The following is a 20,371-nucleotide window of genomic DNA, read 5'->3' as shown; positions in this document are numbered from 1 at the left end:
TTCCATCGTGTTAGTCCAGAAGAAGGATGGGACCCAACATTGCTGTGTGGACTTCAGGGCTCTTAACAGTATAACTAAAAAGGACTCATATGTGCTGCCAAGAATTGATGATACTCTTGATGCAATAAGTGGAGCCAGGTGGTTTTCAACTCTGAACTTAAAGTCGGGTTATCATCAAGTGAAGATGGCTGAAACAGATAAACCTAAGACTGCATTTAGTTATTTAGTTATACTGTGTGATGTCATTCGGGCTTAGCAATGCCCCAGCAGCATTTGAGAGGCTGATGGAAAGAGTACTGGAAGGCCTACAATGGAGGATAGCCCTGGAGTACCTGGATGATGTCATTGTGTTTGCAACAACGTTTGATGAGGAAATGTCCCAGTTAAAGAAATTATTCAAGCATTTGAAAGCAGCAAACCTTAAACTCCATCCCAAGAAATGCCACTTGTTCCAGAAAGAAGTGCTTTACTTGGGTCACATTGGAAGTGAGCATGGTGTGCAAACTGATCCTGACAAGGTGAAAGCAGAGCATGATTAGCCAACACCGGACAATGTGGGAGAGTTAAGAAGTTTCTTGGGACTCTGTACCTATTACTGGAAGTTTGTGAAGGACTTTGCATTTATAGCTGCTCCACTACCTGATTTGACAAAAAAGGGCCAGAAGTTTGAATGGACAGTTTCTTGCCAGCATGCTTTCAAGCCCCACTTCTAAAGCTTCCAAATCCCTCACTACCGTACATACTGGATTGTGATGCCAGTAATGTCGGAATTTGAGGAGTGTTATCTCAGAAAGTGGGCGAAAACGAACATGTGGTCGCCTACTTCAGTAGGGTCCTGAGTAGATCAGAGAGGAACTATTGTGTAACACAAAGGGAACTCCTTGCTATAGTAAAGAGTCTGACATATTTCCATCCTTACCTCTATGGTGCCAGGTTTACCATCAGGATAGACCATGCTGCATTACGCTGGATAAGATAATTAAAGAACCCAGAGGGACAACTGGCACGTTGGATTGGAAAGATAGACCAGTATAATTATGATATTGAATACAGAAAAGGAAAATATCATGGAAATGCCGACGGACTGAGCCGAAGACCCTGCAAAAATGGGACCAGTTGAAGCTTGAAGATGGTATTCTTGTCCGGAGATGGGAAACTACAGATGGGAAAGTGATGACCTGGTAAACAGTTATATCGAGAAAGTTACGAGAAGTTGTGCCACGTCATTCCCATGATAGTCTAACAAGAAGACATCTTGCAGTTAAGAAGACATTGAGTCACCTATTGCAGAAGCTTTATGGATAGGTATGAAGCAAGATGTGGAAGAATGGTACAGGACCTGCAGTACATGTTGTGCTAAAAGGGGACCCAAGCATAAGGGAGATGCTCCCTTGAAATTATATCAAGTTGGCACACCAATGGAAAGAGTAGCCATTGACATTGCTGATTCATTGCCCCGCACTCGTGCTGGAAACAGGTACATTTGTTTGGTGATGGATTATTTCACCAAGTGGCCTGAGGCATATGCAATACCAAATCAGGAAGTTACAACTGTAGTTCGGCTATTAGTGAGTTCTTTGGAATGCCATACGAATTGCATTCAGATCAAGGCCGTAACTTTGAATCAGCTGTGTTCCATGAATGCTGCACGTTGTTTGGCATACAAAAGACCCAGACAACGCCACTTCACCCACAGTCTGATGGGATAGTAGAAAAGTACAATTGGAAACTGGGACAGAAATTGGCAAAGTTTTGTAATAGCTGCCAAGATGAGTGGAATGTCTTACTTCCTCCACTGTTGATAGCCTATAGAACAGCAGAGCATGATGCCACTAGATACACTCCAGCAAAGCTGGTTTTGGTCTGGAACATCGGTTGCCAGTGGACCAGATAACAGATCTACTGAAGTCAGCTTTGTACCAGGAGACAAGATGTGGTTGTATAATCCCAGGAAGACCAAAGGGAAGTCTCCTAAGTTGTCTTCTCGATGGGAAGGCCCATATGACATAGTGGATCGTCTCTCAGACATGACTTGCCAAAAAAAATGTGGTCGGCAAGGTAAGCCAAATGTGGCGCATGCCAACAGGCTTTGGCATTATCATGGTCCAGGACTTTTCAGTTGGAACGAAGTGTACAATGGAACAAATGATGCTGCTGAAGACATGTCACCTGAAAAAGCCACTGTCGAAGAAGAAACTCTACCCAGTTTTGAGAAGGAAAACAGTGAAGCCATTTATAAAGTTACTACCACTGGTGTGACTGCTACTGATAATGGGACATTTCCTAATGGAGCAGATGAACCCCACGTGAAGCAGAAGCAAATGAGATGGAGACCAGTATGGAATAATTTTGTGTTTGTAAATTCTGTACATTTAATTAAGTTATTGTTAATTATCTATTGGTTAAATGTAAGTGGCTATTGTTCGGGGCAAACAATACTGAGGAAGGACAGTGTTACGACAGCGGAAGTCACGTGACGCTGAGAGCATACATGCTGGAGTTTCTCGAAGGATCATGAATTTGCCAGGAAACTCTAGTCTGGTCGAGACGCCCTCTTTTTTTAGTATATAAGTCTGATGTATCGAGAAAGAATAAACTAGTTTTAATCAAGAAGGGACTTGTATCGCTGAAGTTTCTCGGAAAGAGATTTTCCAGGAAATTATCAAACAAGCAGATATGTAACACTATATATATATATATATATATATTATTTTTAAAATCTGACATGCACTGTTTCTTATTTCACAAGAAGCATTATATTTACCCGAAAAACTAGCACTGCCTATATGACTAGTCATTCTCATTCAAACATAGATCATTTGAACAACCATTAAAGGACACTGCTATTAACATACATTGCACAACAAAGGAATAAAAGAAACTGGAAAGAGGTGAACTTAATGTTTTTTTAGACTACATATTATGTGAAACCAGTGCATATGCAGGACAGATTATAAATTCAGAATAAATACCATAAGAATACAGAAATTCATGTTAAATTAGTATACCACATAAGGACCTTTGATCTTTTTGATTTGCATCAGTGACATATATAAATGAATATCAATAAATTACTTAAATGTGTTGATGATAATAAAAGGTATTGGGTGTTTCTGGCTGTGAGGATGCTCTTGCTGCTTTACAAAAGGATTTGGATCACTTGGGGAGTTGAATGAATAAGTGGCATATGGCTTTCAATCATAGTATTAGGTCATCAAGAAATTAATTTCGCATTTTGGAACACCTTCATTAACCATCCAAAAAAACTTACATCATAATAGTTAATATAATAGTACATAATATAATATAATAGTACATAATAGTTAAGCGAACCGCCTAAATGTAACATTAATGTAGCCTATATAATGTGTAATGTTTAGTATACTCTAATTCCTTATAATGATGGCACATGACGAGACACACAATCAGCATGTAATTCTGTTTGAGTACAAGAAGGGTTCCTTGTTATCCTTAAATGTTATGTTATATTATAAACTATTACCAAACTCACCAAAGTATTTTTTGTCAAAACTGATGGATGAAGGAGTACCCTGCTGAGAATAATGCATTATTTCTGAGTTGTTCTTAAGTCCAATTTTTCTAAGGCTGATCTACCCTACTCATTCTCCCTTTATTCTAGTTCTTCAAGTTTTTTTCTGATTCTAGGTTTTACTCTGACCTAATGGCTACGCCTTTATTGTAGTCTGGAATGTTACCATCCTGTCCTGTTACTTCTAGCTTTATGATTTTTGTGTATCATTTTCATTCTCACTGGTTCCCACCTACTTTTCAATGTGAATGTTCTAGTTTACAATATTTCAGAGGAAATACAACCTTACTTAATTCTCAAACTTTTAGAATTGAAGTGCAGACAGGTACTTATTTCTTAAATATTTTCCCACCCACCTCCCCATAATCAGATTTTGCATCATGACTACAACTTTCAGTAAAATCTGAGTTATGAAAAGAAAGCAGAGATTGTAAAGAAACTCTGACACATATACAATAAGCAAATACTTATAGTATTTCAGAAGTATGTAAGTACTTGTTTGAAATTCATTTTAATTCTTAAAATACAAAAATTAATTGTACTGGAATCCATCATACTTCATACCATCACAAATTTATGAATTAATTTTATATTATTTATTTATGAATCTTGGTTTCACAAACATTCATTAAATTCACACATTGATGTACTTGCTGTAATATCAAAGAATTGAATGGTATTCATAATTTATGATTCATCTTGTCACACTAAAGTGCTAAAAGCTATAATAATTTAGGATTTTATCACATTAATGTGCTGAAAAGTAATCAGAGGTTATGGTCTTGCCATATAAAAGGGCTGAAGGGTGTTATAGTTTGTGAGCTTCCTGTTGTATTATAGCACAGAAAAGATAATCATAAATTCTAATCTTGTTACATTAAATGACTAAAAACACAGTCACAAATAAAGCAGAAAGATAATAAAGTGTGTGATCTTTACAGAGAAAATTTAATGGTCTCCTCCAAGAGAAAAGGGCATGGTAGAGGAGTGAATGCAGAAGAAAAGGATTCTGCCATGTGGAACACGGTAAGAACTTTGTCAATATGTTTAAAAAGTGTCATTTTGGCCTTCTGCTTATACAATATAAAACAAAAACTGGTACACCAAAATATGAGATTATTATAAAACATGTTGATAACATGTATTCTGGAATTGCCTCAGCTAAAGTTGATTTGCCTCAAAAATAATAGTTTAGCAGCTTTCTGAAATAATGATAATAGTCCTACATAACCAATCCAGCTACTCTATAGGATACTTTCCAGTGTCCCAAGTATCAGCTTCCAACTATGGGTAAACAGTTCTCCATTATATCCAGGTTTGTGAATCTTGTGACCCAGTTACTTTATGGTGTATCACTTATCATATAATTACATGTTTCATGATGCACGTGCATGATAGATGCCATCACATAATTGCACATTTCAGTAGTGCTCATGCATGGTAGACTTGTAGGAATTATCATGACATATGAGCATGTGTGTCCACAGAACTATTTTCAAGGGGGACAAAATATGTATGTTGGGCCGATCAGCTTTTACAGTGTAAGTCAACAGACTAAAAGAATGTGTTATGTTTGCTTAAATGCAAACACAAATTTACAGTTTTAATAAAAATTACTAAAAATATTTAGTTTAACTACAATGTTAAGCTTGTATCATAATACATGTAATTTTTTGTGCAATGTAAGGGAAGCAAATGCTCCCTCTTATCCCTTCCTGTGGATGCCCATGCATATGGGAAACATACTTGAATTCAACATTTTACAGAATGATAAGTGATTTTTGATTAATGCTCACCATTTTAGTAATATCTGTTTACAACTTTTGATTCAAGCCACATTTAGAGGACTTTTGGACTTAGAATAGAAGTAATTGCAGAGGCTAAGGAAGTCAGGAAATATCAAGTTCAAGTGACCAAAAAGCAATGTTTCAATCTACGCACTTAGGAGATATTATAATATTGTTTTAAATATGCTTTGGCTGTTAGTAGGAGAAGGTATTTTAAATGTTTAATTTGTTGTATCTAGTTTCAGTCTAGTTATTTGTGTATTATCTTAGGATATTAGGTTACAACACACATTTCTTATGACAACTATGCAGTTGCAAAATAAATATAGAATTTTGACTTGATTCTCCCTCTTTTCAGTTTGTAATCTTTATTTTTATTGATAAAGATTTAATCTTTACTCACACTTAAAACTAACTACAAATGGAGGAAAGTAAAGGCTTTTATATTGAGCAACTTTGAATTCTAAATCCCATATTCTACAGATCATAAAATATTTCACATGTTTAGAATTATCTCACAAAATATAAATAAAAATAGTATGTTAAATTCATACTTTTATCACATCTTATGTTAATTTTCACCGCTATTCTTAATAGTAATATTTTATTCTTTATTTTATAACAGATGTTACTATTCTTGTGAATGATTAGTCTTATCATAATTATTAGTATACATTTTTAATTTTTCAAGGTTTTAACTGAAAATATATTAAGTGCTTTTATATTAGCTAAGGCATTTAATGAAAAAAGATTTGTTATTTCAGTTGTTATTAGGTGAATGATAAAGAGTGTGGAAGTACTTTAGCAGAACCTGATCACTTGTATGAATCTATTTACCAAGCAACATTGTCAAATAAAGTTGCCCTTCGAGAAAGAAAAAAACTTTTTAGCTTTTGCAGTGATCCTGGAATCAGTAGGAATATAAAGAACTTCCAGAAGTATCCTCCAACTCGGAGTAATACAATACCAAATCACGAACCTACTACTGAAGGTAATTATCATTTTGTTAGGAGGCGAACAGTCACAGAAAGTGATTTTCGTGTGAAAATGCCTTTTAATGTGAGAAGAAAGAAATATAAGAATGTTGTGAGCTTATCAGAAAATGCTCCAGAAAAAGGAAGTAGAAAACACTTGGAGTCATTTCCAAAGATAGTAATGTTACTGCAGAAAACAAAGGCTCTATCTATATCTAAAAAACCAACGAGAGAAAGTTCCACATTTTATATTAAGTATTCATCTGAAGAAATGTTGCCAGAGGAGGATATTCAACATTCAACTTCTATGTCTACTTTTCAGCATGGTAGAGAACAAAAGAGAACACAGCATGGACTTCAACAACCCAAAACTCCTCAACCCATTCTTGTTTCATGTGCTTCCCATTTTCAATCCTCCTCCAATAAAGAAGTAAAATCACTGGTTGAGAGAAGACACTGCAAAGAACAAGATAACAGCAGTGTTGGTAAATTCAGCAGTGAAAGGCTGAAAGAACTCAATCTACAAGATGCTGTTACAGGTAAACATACTTTTTGAGTTCCATGTTTGTGTGTGTGGGGGGGGGCATGGTGTGTAAAATATGTATACTAATGTCCCTTATATTTACTCAATCCTTTTAAATTGAAATTATTATTAAAATAATTTAATGTACTTGGAAGTTACGAACAAAACTAACTGTAACACATACTTCACCCTACAGAATAGATATAAAAGCATTTCAGCTATATATATAATATACATGTGAATAAAAATGTTTCATGTTTACAAGTAGAATATTAAACTTTGAAACTTACATGCCTTCAAATTTCAATTTTCTTTACGTAAATACAGTGATGACTAAAAAAATATAGAACAAAATATTTTTATAACTGTTAAATAAGTGTAGTTTAGTTCTGTGTTTCTTCCATTAAGTTGTTCCTGTAACACTAAGAAACATGTTTAGGATAGTGTCTTCTAGTAAGTTGTTCTTATAACACTAGAAAGCAAGTTTAGTATAGTTTTGTTTCTTTTAGTAAGTTGTTTCTGTAATACTGGGAAGCATGTTTAGTATAGTACTATGTTTCTTTGAAGTACATTGTTCCTATAATACTGGACACCTGAAATATCAAGTTTCATATAGTTGGGTTTCTTCTAGTAATTTGCTTCTTTAATACCGGGAAGCATGTTTAGTATGGCTCTGTATTTCTTCTAATATATTGATCCTGTAACATTAGAAATCAAGTTTAGTATAGTTTTGTTTCTTCTAACATAACATTTTGGGACAACATGGGACCTATTAGTCCATGCCAGCTGTTCCATCCTCTGAACTAAATTATAATAATTAAAAAACATTGTTAAAGCCAGACTTTATCATTCATATACTTATCAATCTTTTTCTTAAACGCACTTAAATTTACTGCCTCTACAACATCCAAATGCAGCCCATTCCAAAGGTCATTCCCTGTTAGAAAAATGAAACTGTCTTAGCTGAAGATGACTCCTACCTTGCTAAAATTTATATTTGTGTCCCCTAGTCCTACTATTTTCACTATTAAATATGAAAAAAGATGATGCATCAACAGTATCAATTCCCTTTACAATTTTAAAAACCTCAATCAGATATCCCCCAACAATTTGAGAGATTTCAGCCTCTCCTCATAAGACAACCCCTCCATCCCAGGCACCATCCTAGTAACCCTTCTCTGAACTCTTTCCAAAAATTTAATGTCTTTCCTTAGGTAAGGAGGCCAAGACTTAACACAATATTCCAAATGTGGCCTAACCAGTGACCTGTACAATGAAATTATAACCTCTTTAGACTTGTACTCAATATTTCTGTATCCTATTTGCCTTACCACTCGTAACATCACACTGCTTGGATGGCTTTAGAAACTGATTGACTATTACACCAAGATCCCTTTCTCTCATAACACTGTTAAAGTTATTCCCATCCAAATTATACTTATAATTCAAATTATGATAAACCACATGCATTATCTTGCATTTATTATAATTAAAAGTCCATCTGCCGTTTATTTGCCTGACTCACTAAATGATCTAAATCCTTTTGTAAATCAGCATCATTCTCTTCACAGCTAGCAACACCCAAGGCCTTAATATCATCTGCAAATTTAAGTAATTTATTGACTATTCCTTCATCTATGTTATTGATGCAAGTCAAAAAGAGCAAGGGTCCTGAGACTGAACCCTGAGGTACCCCTTTTGTGACATTAATCCAGTTTGAATGAACTCCATTTGTAACAACTCTCTGCTTTCTTCCATCCAATTAACTAACTTATTCCCCACACTTATAGAAATAATTTTTTTACAGGCCTTTTATGTGGCACCTTGTCAAATGTTTTCTGAAAATCTAAATACACAATATCTAGACCCTTACCCTCATCTACATAAGCAGTAACCTTTTCAAAGAATGTCAAAAGGTTTGTAAGGCAAGATTTTCCCTTAGTGAAATTATGTTGACTATTCAATAAAATTCTAATCTTTGATAAATGATTTTGCAAAGCATCTTTTAACAGACCCTCCAAAACTTTTCTGTAATTACTGGGACAATTTTATCACTTCCCTTAAAAAGAGAAGTTACATTAGCTAACTTCCACTCTTCTGGTACCTTCTCACTATTCAAGGACTGACAAAAAATAGTAGTAAGTGGCTCACATATCCAATTTTTAACATCCTTCAAAACCCTTGGGGAAAGATTATCTGGCCTAGGAGCCTTATTGTTTTTTGAACTTCCCAATTTTTTCTTAACCAGCTCAGAATTAATGCAGTCATCTTGTTTGATATATTTTCCATTTATCAACTGTTCAAGATATGGAATACTACTTAAATCTTCGTTATTAAAAACTGAAGAAAAAGCAATATTGAATAACCCAGCCATTTCATAATCATCAGATACTAGCCTTCTTTATCATTCCTCAAGGGTCCTACCCTCATCCTAACATTTTGTTTATCCTTAATGTATTTAAAGAAATCCTTACTGTTAATTTTTTACATTTTCAGCCAACCTTTTCTCATAAATCCTATTTGATGTCGTAATTTCCTATTTCAGTAATTTTCTTGATCTTCTGCACTCTTCTAAATCTCCTGTCATACCAGTCAATTTAAATATCTTAAATTTTTGATGCTTTTCTTTAATTTTATCTCCTAAACACTTTGTTAGCCAACCTGGTTTTTACTTGCAGCTACCTTTTTCTTTCTACAACGAATATGTTTACCTTGGATATTTAAAAATGTATCTTTAAAAATTTTCCACATCTGGTCAGTATCTCCAAATAACTCAGCTGCTCAATTCACAACAGATAATTCTTGTCACATCTCTTCAAAATTTGCTTCTAGTAAGATGTTCCTGTAACACTAGAAATTAAGCTAACTATAGTTTTGTTTCATCTGGTAAGTTGTTCCTTTAACACTTGGAAGTAAGTTTAATGTAGTTTGTTTCTTTCAGTAATTTGCTTCTCAAATACTGGAATATAATTTTGGTATAATATTGTAATAGTAGGAAGCAAGTTTATAACATTTCTTTATTTCTTCAATAAAGACATCATTCAAAGGAAGCATAGTATAGTTCTGTGTTTCTTCAAACAAGCTGTTCCTCTAACATTAAGAAGCAAGTGCAATGTAGTTTCATTTCTTTCATTAAGATATACTGGAAAGACTTGGAAATATTTGTTTGCTTTTATGAATTTTGTCCAAACCTACTTGAGGATGATCTGCACTAGCTGTTCCTAATTTAAAAGTGTTAGACTAGAGGGAAAGGCATATAATCAACTCCACCTATTGCCACTTCTTGGGCTATTCTTTGCCAATGAAAAGTGGGATTGACTATCACATTATAATATTCCCACAACTGAAAGGGGTGAGTATATCTGGTGATGGGATTTGCATTCACAACCTGCAGAAAGCAGGTCGAACACCCTCACCATTAGGTCATGCAGGATCAACTGTAAAATGAGTTTATTATAATTCAATGTTTTTTCATCTTATCTATTCCTGTATTTTTAGAAAACTAATTTAGTGCAGTTCTGTGTTTCATCCACTTAACTATTCCTGAAAAACTGGGTAAGTTTAGTATAATTCAGGGTTTTTTTTCCCACGAAGCTGTTCCTGTAACACTACGAAACAAGTTCATTATAGTCCTATGTCTCTTCCATTAAGCCATTTCTGTAACAATAGGAAACAAGTTTAGTATAGTTCTGTGTTTCTTTACATAAGCTGTTCTTATAACAATAGAAAACAAGTTTAGTATAGTTCTGTGTTTCTTTACATAAGCTGTTCTTATAACAATAGAAAACAAGTTTAGTATAGTTCTGTGTTTCTTTACATAAGCTGTTCTTATAACAATAGAAAACAAGTCTGGTATAGTTCTGTGTTTCTTTACATAAGCTGTTCTTATAACAATAGGAAACAAGTTTAGTATATTTGTGTTTCTTTACATAAGCTGTTTTTATAACAATAGGAAACAAGTTTAGTATATTTGTGTTTCTTTACATAAGCTGTTCTTATAACAATAGGAAACAAGTTTAGTATAGTTCTGGTTTCTTCCGTTAAGCTTTTTCTGAGAGATTAAAAAAATCAGTATAGTTGTGTACTTAGTTCTGTTTTCTTAATTTTTAGTTTTGTGTGTCTGAGTGAAACACAACTGTAATTCTTCATAATACTAAGTTTCAAAACTTAAAGTACATGCTTGTACATGTGGGTGGTTTGTCCAAATCTCCTATTTTTTGTGATGTAAAAATTATGATTAAAATCAAATTCTTCTGATGAAGCATCATATAGCATTGTTTGGTTTGAAATAGTTGCATGCCCTCAGCCTCCTGTAGCATTAGCATGCTTTGCATGCTGACTGTGCTTCACATCATATGTGTTGGCTTTTGATCTCACAAATTATAACCCCACTTTCAAATATTATGTGTACAGGCCTGAAGTACTGTGGAGTTGATTACATTTTCTTTGTTTGTTAGTTTTGTTTTCTAAACAGTCATAACTTCAATTAATTTGGCCAGATATATAAGCAGCATTTAAATTAGTTTGAAGACTTCAACATTTTTTTTTTGTTGTTGTTGATAGAACCCTTGGTTTTTCAAGCACAATGTCCACCTAAAGAACAAACCACTTCTGTGAAGCCTTCTAGTTGTCTTGAACCTATTCTGTCATCTGTGGAGTATAATCCAGAGATAAGGTATGTTAATGAAGACTTCATCTTTCTTTATTTCCTTTGACAAAGACTTGCTATTTTGATTCAATCTGGATATCTGTTTTTAGTGTTATCACCTGATTGTATTTTATTTTTTCAAAGTAAATTGAAGAAATATAGTTAATATGAATTATATGTAGACACTAGCTAGCAGAATAGTAAACATTTCAATGAGTTAATTAATGGAAAGTTACTGAGTAATGAGTGAGTGATTCAGTTCTGTGTCAGTGTTAGAATTGAGAGTTGTAGCATCTATTCAGTTAACCAATTGACTAACAAAGAAATAATGTATGTTACTTGTAAGTCAGTTGTAGGTACCATTAGTCTTGGAGTTTCTGTTGCAACATTATTTCTACAATTAGGTCTACAACTTTTACCAAGTGAATATAGCCTGTAGAAACGTTATAGAAGAATTAACTAATTCATTATCATTATGTAAACTGGATGTAGCATTAAATTCACAAAATAATACAAAAGAACCTGCCCAGTGATAGAACACTTTACAAAACTGGTGTCAAAAGTTGGGTTATTTTAGTGAAAATAAAACTTTGTCTTTTACTAAACTACAAAATGATGACAACAAGGGCATAAAGTGAAATCGAAAATCTTCCAGAAATGATGAAACTGTGGTAATAATATCAAGGAGGAAAATAAATAAAACTAGAAGAGTGAGGCATAAAATTAAAAGAAGATCAAGAAGAATGAGACAGAAAATAAATAAGATTAAAATGAAAGAAAAAGAAAATTTTAAAAACCAACAAGAAATTTATAGAAAATCAAAAGAAGATCAATAGTTAAGACATGAATTTAAGAGAGGAGTTAAAAGAAAGAGGTGTAATTTTTTAAGAAGAATTAAGAACAAAAATAAAACAAATTGAAGAAAAGATCAATGAAGCTATTAGGAATGTACAAAAAGAAACAAGTAACAAAATAAACCATTAGGGAAAAATAATTGGTAAATGTAAAGATCAAGCCAATCACATATCTTTCTGCACCTGTCCAAGTGTTCCGACCTTATACACTATTTACTATTAAATATGAAATAAAAAAACCTGTTTGATCTATACATTTACTACTTCTGCTGTCCCATTTGTGACTGCATGACCTTCCTGGACTTCTCCAGCCATGACACTACTAAATCTAGTTTCAGAACTTATCTGGCTAGTTCAACAACATTGTGCAATTGAAAAGCTAATGAAAGATACCATGGGAGGCATCTCCAGCTCAGTTTGAAATCATTTTGAGAGTGATTGGGTTGAATAGTGAACAACAAACTATCTATCTTTCTGCTCATTTAAAAAAATCAGCTTTAACACGATTAAGTAACCTTCCAGCTGAGTGTCATAACAACTGTCAAGCATTGTTAACTGCTTTATCCAACAGGTTTAGAGTGACACACCAGATGGAAGTATCGAGAAAAAAGTTCTGGAAGAGGGTACAGAGGAAAGAATGGACCTTAGCCAAGCTTGTGGGAGATTTGGAAAAACTTACTTGAATGATCCTTATGAAATGATAGATTCTTTGGCATGTAAACAATCTCTAAATGCCATGATAGACAAGGATATGAGAATTAGGTTGAAGAAACGTAGGTGAAGAAGGAAGTTCTTCAGTTGGTAATGTTGGTAATGAATTCATTGAAGTAAAAGGTAAACAAGTAAAGGTACCATCTAGAAGTTACAGGATCATCAGATGGAATAGTACTGAAACATCAACTCCCTCTAGTGATAGTCTAGGAGAACTAAAAGAATTGAGAAAATTGAAAATTGAGAAATACCAGTGAACAGAAACATAGATTACAGTTGGCACTTCCACAGTCTCTACAACTTGAAGCACTCCATCACTTCTACAACCTTCCAACAGCTGTGCACATAGATGTTAAAAAAAACATTGGAGAGAGTAAGAGAATGCTTCTTTTGAATTGTGTGCAGGGAATTTGTAGATAATTGGTGTAAATCATATGAACTGTGCTATGATGAAGAGGTCCACAAAAGAATTAGTAGGAACAGGTACAGCAGTACTATGTTGCAACACCAGTTGAGAAAGTTTCTGTCAATGTGCTTGGTCCACCTTCCATAGTGTAACAGTGAGAACAAACACACCATAGTTGTGATGGACTATTTCACCAAATAGCCAGAAGCATGTGCCATTCTTAACCAGGAAGCAGAAACTCTATCAAGGAAACTCATCAGTGAATTCATTTCAAGATTTGAGGTGCCTATGGAACGTTGAATCATGCTTGTTTGCAGAAATGTATCAGGTCCTTAAAATAAAAAAGAACAGGACAATAGCCCTTCATTCATCTTCTGATGGCATTTTGGAGAGATAAAACCCTTACACTTTTAATCCAATTAGTCATTTATGTGGATTAACTTAATAAAACATGCAATCAAAATCTTCCACTGTTATTTATGAGTTATTGAACTGCAGTACATGAAGCTACAGGCAACACACCATCATTATTGATATATGAGAAAGAATCTGAAGAGTCATTGAACCTTCTACACTCACTTCTTGACGATAATCACTGAGCAGAGTCTTACACAAAATATGCATAGACAATAAGGTAATATATGACTTTGCACAGGAAAGACTTAAATCAGCTGGTGAAAAGTCTCTATGATGTTAATGCTGATAAGACTGGATTCCATTGAGATAACATGGTATAGCTATACAATCTCCACTGCAAGAAAGGACAAAGTACAAATTTAAACAGGTGTTGAGAGGGACCATATTTTATACTGAAAAGGATATATGACATGGTTACAGAATCCAGAAGGACAGGTAGTCCAAGCCAAAGGTTATTTACCATGATCATCTTTGAAAGTACCTTTGTGACAGAATGGTGAGATGGGTAATTTCAAAGAAGAACATTCCTGCAGAAAGTCAACCTGTAAAAGAGCTCATTTATCCAGTGAAAAGTCCAGTAACAGGACAGCAAGGGACAAAAGGCCATCCCACCTGTATATCACAACCTTAGGAAAAGTACCAAAAAGACTCGGTAAATGGACAGTTTAGTGTACTGTTATATTTCTGAATCAAGATTGTTCATGAGACTTCATAATTCAGAAAAAGGGCATTGCTGTAAGCTTTGTTTTCAATGTTTTAGTTTAGGTGTTTGTTAGAGAATGCATTATGTTATGACCTGGAAAATTCTATCAGTGAGTAGAAGGTGAGCTTACTATAAATATTAGTAAGTAAATCAGTGAATAAATGAGTAATGAATGAACAGTTAATGCTAAGGTATTGAAGTTTAAGTAAATTATTCAGTTCACTGTCAGAAAAGTCATCAGTATTGGACTTTAGAGCTATTCAGTTAATCAATCAATTAAGAAGGAAATTCTATAAGTTATTTGTAAATTATGTGTAGGTACCATTAGTCTGTTGTGATATTGTTTGTGATCTTAGGCCTACAATTTTTGTCAATATGCAAACAGATGACTTAGTTTTGCCTCACAATTGTAAACAGAAATGATAAACATATTTGTGACTAGCATTTTGCTTTTTCACTTTCACTGTTTTTAAATAGATAAGCTCTACTGAATGCAAAACATTAAGCTCTGTAAATTATTAAAAAATGATTTTTCTTGGAACTTTGATATTCGACAAAACGTAAACTAAACTATGTGTAGGGTTGTTACTGATTGTTGATATACTTGATTATATTTTTGAAAGGCAGGATATTTTTGCATATACTGGTTGCTTAAAATACTAACATTATTTTAGAAATGTGCTTCATTCTTGTTATAAGTTGAGTATTTTCCATAGATAAAATTCTACTGATTATAAACTTCAAAAGCATCATCAAAATAAAAAATATGGAGTGGTCCTAATACACAGTCATATTTACTGCGAATAGTGCAACACCAATGTATGCACATGTACTATGTAGGTTATATAAAGCTATACATGTGTAGCAGTTGCATATTTTTATACAAAGTGGGAGACCATACAATAAAAGCAAGAATCAGAGTGTAGTAAAAATATCATTTCATATATGTATGTATAGTGTACAAGAGAATATGTAACACAATTCATATAGTAATAGCACATATAACATACAGCATTTGCACACAATATATGTGCACTTTAAACATTATACAATGAAAAAGTGAACAACTATCGATGTTCCAGAAACAGTTATGAATAATATCTAACTTGACCAACTTCAGTTGTTCTGACACAGTTCTCCTTGGTATTATGAAGTTTTTTTCTTGACAAGCCTCAACACATATGCAAGTAAATCTGACGACTTCCTTTCAGTGTGAAAGGCTGTATTGAATACTGCAACTACTTGAATAACAGATTGTATTCAGAAACAAGAAGTTTGCAGTTGATGTTGCCCACAAAGATGGTGGCCAATGCTTGCAACTTGGGAATTTTCTCTGCATTTTGAGACTAAACAGGCAGTAGGCATGACAAGTAGAAATGAGTCTTCAGAAAATCAAATTCATAATGCATTCAGCATCCTTCATAAAAGAATGTGACTTACTAATGATCTTTGCCAGTTGATATGACTGGAGTTTTAGAATATAGATCCAATATACTGGAAAACTTTTTAGCATGAGGTTCTGAATATGTAATATTAATATTTTTTTCTGTTTTCTTCAGCTGTTTCCTCATTTCTCATGTTTTCAAGTTCTGAAACTAACACTAGGAGTTGATATTTTACTTTTGCATAATTACATGGTGTAATTTCAAAAGTTCACCCATAGTGATCATGCATAGATTATACTCAAAATCTAAAATGCTCAGGAGGGATGAAGCTTCACCAGCATTTATACAGTCAAATTTACCATTGTGCACAATAGAATCTAATGTACACTTCACAACAGTAAATGGAAATAAAGTTTTTTTCAGTTTTATCAGTGCTCAATGACTGTGATGTGCTAGTTCCCTTAGTTTGCCTTTGTTGTTGAATATACTTGAAGAGACCATATAGCTTGGTGCTGCCTTCGATATATATTGTTACATCTCCATTTGTTAATTAATTTTCCGTAACTTCGTTCCGACGAAACTTTAGCGACACAAGTTCTTACTTAATAAAACTGGTTTATTCTTTCTGAATATAACTTTACTGATACACTTATTTTCAACATTCGCTCTATAACAAACGTTTTAACAATGAACGTTAACTTCAACAATACTTTCTGACTGCAGTTCAATTACTCACTACCTACACACACTGTCCCGTCATGTTGTGAGCGTCTTATATATATACCAGATAAACATATATCTAGTAAATGCTAGGACATTCACGAAGGAACAAGATATTTCTAGAAAATAGGTGGCGTGGCACTAGTCACGTGACCTCGCTGACGCAACAATATAAAAACAGTTTCTGGACTATCAAAGAATGTGTCAGTCATTTTGTTCTTTGTTTCCACAGCTAATAAGTTAAGCTTACATTCAATAAATACATTGTGAAGTTAGCAAAAAAGTTTATTTTATTAAGTTTTCTTACTACAGTTAAAATTACTTAAAACTTTTATGATAACATATTTGTTGAACTTAATTTTCACAACATTGAAACTTTACTGCATAAATGTTCATCACCTATAAAAATGACAATATATCTGCAATATCCAAAAATGGGTCCAGAAATGTTTGGCTGGCCTGGGTCCAATGGCCAGATGCCACTGAAAATATTTTATAGTTTGTTTGTTTGTTTGAAGTTAAGCACAAAGCTACACAATTCTGTGCTCTTCCTACCACAGGTAACAAAACCCAGTTTCTTCTAGCATTGTGAGTCCACAGACATACCGCTGTGCCACTGGAGGGGCAAACTCTATAGAAATTAAAGAAATTATGTGTTATTAGTAAAATTAAGAAGTCAATGTTACTGGTAAAGAAAGGGGTGAATTTTAGTGACAGTATCCTGTAGCAGCTGCTGACATATTTTTCCTGATCCAGCTCAACAAACCCACCATCACCTGTCAACATTTTCTTCCTGATCTAGCATACCAAATGCATCATCAATTACTAATTTGTTGATTCTGATCTAGCATAACAAACCCATCATCAACTACTAACACATTGTTCCTGATCTAGCATAACAAAATCATAATTAATCATTGACATATGTCATTTTTTCTGATCTAACATAACAGAACCATCATCAACTATTAACATGATGATTTTGATCTAGCTGTCAGAGTTTGAAAATGTGGGTTGGCATTCTTTTACAGTAGGTGTCTGTAACTTGTTGGCGATAAAACTGAACAATATATGGACAGCACACAAGCAATTTGTTTTAAAATAATATATATCCAAAACAAGTCAAACGTATGTACAAAAATTCTTTACATGATAAGAAAACACAGTTGTATCCAGAACTTTAAATAATTGTCTCCTTTTCATCAAAGTCCGCACAGACAGGTTCAATTACTTTAGAACACCCTTTGACAAGACAAACTATTCTCCTTATCTCTGTTAAACTGTGAAACTTGATTTAGAATATCACCCATTATGGCTAAACTAAGAATCATGCAGTCTAACTTCACTTTCACAAATTTAACATTTCCTGATTTAATTCACTTAACTTCTTTTGTTGGTTACCGCAGTTGTATCCTGAGCTTTAAATAATTGTCTCCATTTTTTTCATCAAAAGTCCACACAGGCTGGTTCATTTAATTTAGAACCCAATTGACAAGACAAATTATTTTTCCTATCTCTGTTGTTACAATACAACTGTGAAACATACTATAGAAATCACCCATTAAGACTAATCACTCACATGCCAGCTAACTTCATGTTTTTTTTACTATCTTTTTAAATTTAACTTAACTTGTACTTGCTTGGTCACCTATGTATATACATTATCCAACTGAAGCATAGAACTTTCTATAAACTATGAGACATATGATGTAACAATACTCACATAAGGCAATGAGAAAAATACAGAAGGTTCAAGTAATGTGACATCAATTGACAACAATTAAACTATACAAACTATGTATGGCTCTTACCGAGTTACATAACGAAATTTGTCATAACTATGGTTTTTTAAAATAATTACTTTTAACGCTCTTATTATGAAAATTAAATAATTCTTAAATATTAGATGATCACTAAATGAACTAAATAATAAGACTTATACTAAACAGTCTTGTATATCCAACAATAGCATTAAAAAAACATCAACAACTACTAACACGAATGAACAAACAAAATTGAAATTGGCAGCAACTGCCTAGTTTAGATTGATTTGAGGAAAACTTCTTGGAGGACTAATCCAAATAAATATTTTCAGTGGATAGAATAGTGGTTCAAAGTACTTTTGTCTTTTGTCAGCTTGCACCAGTTTTTACAGAGGTTTATATGTAATTCAGGATCCACACACTTTCCTTAGTGCATAGCATTTCTTTGCTATCTGCACTCCCCAAAATGTGGAAGTGTTTAGAAGTGACATTTGTATCACAGTCCTGTAAACAGTGGCAAAAGATGGATTGTGACACAAATGTCACTTCTAAACACTTCAACATCTTGGGGAGTTCAGATAGCAAAGAAATGCTATGCACTAAGGAAAGTTTGTAGATACACAAGATGCATCCTCAATTAAATGTTAATCAAACAGCTTCACTTTTGCTCCTGAAACTTTGAACTGATCATTGCCTGAGAAGGGTTTTTAGTAAAACCGAATGCTAGCATATGCACTATTATGAACGATGTTGAGAAGATGTTAAAATCTAGTAGTGTGTGAAATGTTCTAGACTTCTGTGAGGTAAAAAATGAGCCCCAGATATTTAGTTCAATATATAGATCTAGACTACATGATTGGGAGTTTAGCCATAAAGAGTGGATAGTAGTGATTTTAAAGTGAAATTGTCACAGACTGTATTGTAATAACAGAGCAGAAAGAATAATTCATTTTGTAAAATTGTATTCTAAGGTAATTGATCCAGCTTGTGTGGACTTTGACGAAAAAAGAGACAATTATTTAAAGCTCTGGATACAAATGTGAAAACCACCAGTGTAAGGAACATTTGTATATATGTTTTACTTATTTTATATATTATTTTAAAACAAGTGGACTGTGTGCTGTTTGTTTATTGTTGAACTTTATCACCAAGAAGTCACAGACACCTACTGTAAAGAATCCGGCCCATATACATAAAAATCTGACAATGACATTTTTCTGTTTATTGTCAGATAAGTTTGGTTTAGTTTCGACAAAGACAGGCCTCAGTGTTATATAAGATTTCCAGCAGACATCAATGTTCAACTTTTTTTTGGCTACACTTAGGTTTTCCACATAGAGCAGGTAAATTAGTGTTGAACTTGATTTTCATGTTTGTTTTATCAGTTTGTGTATTTATATTCTTCAAGCTGTTGGTGATGAAACAATAGGGGTACCTATTTTGATATGTTGCTATTTGGTTTTGCTAGTTTTCATCCCAGCTGATTTTCAGCTCTGTTGTTCAAACACTTAATAATACTGTGTTTAACAGTAGGTGGATGATAAGGCTGGAAATGTAAGTATCTATTAACTATTTCAGATTACCATCACTACACTGTATGAAACAGTGTTTTGAAGTACCAATTACTTTAGTGTCCCACTCATTACACTTTATAAAACCTGATGGGCTGCAAACAAATGCTGTTGAAGTACTAACTACCTCAGTGTGACATTATTACACTTTATGAAATTTAATAGACCTTTTTAGTAGCTGTTTAGAAAAACTAAGTACTCTGCCATTCCATTATTAAATTTATGAAGGCTGGCATACTTTCCTTAGAGAATGTTTTGAGTAATTACATTTACTTCAAGTCTCAATCATAACAATTTATGATGCTTGATGGGCTAAAAACAAAATGTTTTGAAATACTTTTGTCCTTTATTACTGTTAT

At 33.5% G+C, this 20,371-nt stretch overlaps 1 protein-coding gene and 1 long non-coding RNA gene across 2 annotated transcripts in view; both read left to right on the top strand.

Annotated features, from left to right (window-relative positions):
- LOC111086527 overlaps window positions 1-3,452 on the top strand; it is a 12,340-nt gene extending 8,888 nt beyond the window's left edge. The window contains exons 2-3 of the long non-coding RNA XR_002611262.1: window positions 2,217-2,223; window positions 3,314-3,452. This is a non-coding gene — a long non-coding RNA (uncharacterized LOC111086527). The remainder of the gene's footprint in view (window positions 1-2,216; window positions 2,224-3,313) is intronic.
- Window positions 1-20,371, top strand: part of LOC106462437 — a 58,190-nt gene that overhangs the window by 32,314 nt on the left and 5,505 nt on the right. The window contains exons 4-6 of the mRNA XM_022389701.1: window positions 4,492-4,576; window positions 6,112-6,850; window positions 11,398-11,509. Coding sequence (XP_022245409.1) covers window positions 4,492-4,576; window positions 6,112-6,850; window positions 11,398-11,509 — 936 coding nt within the window. The remainder of the gene's footprint in view (window positions 1-4,491; window positions 4,577-6,111; window positions 6,851-11,397; window positions 11,510-20,371) is intronic.

The sequence above is a fragment of the Limulus polyphemus genome, unplaced genomic scaffold, assembly GCF_000517525.1.
Source record: "Limulus polyphemus unplaced genomic scaffold, Limulus_polyphemus-2.1.2 Scaffold1166, whole genome shotgun sequence".
In the NCBI taxonomy this organism is placed as follows: Eukaryota; Metazoa; Arthropoda; class Merostomata; order Xiphosura; family Limulidae; genus Limulus; species Limulus polyphemus.
This window is presented reverse-complemented; position numbering and strand designations above follow the sequence as displayed.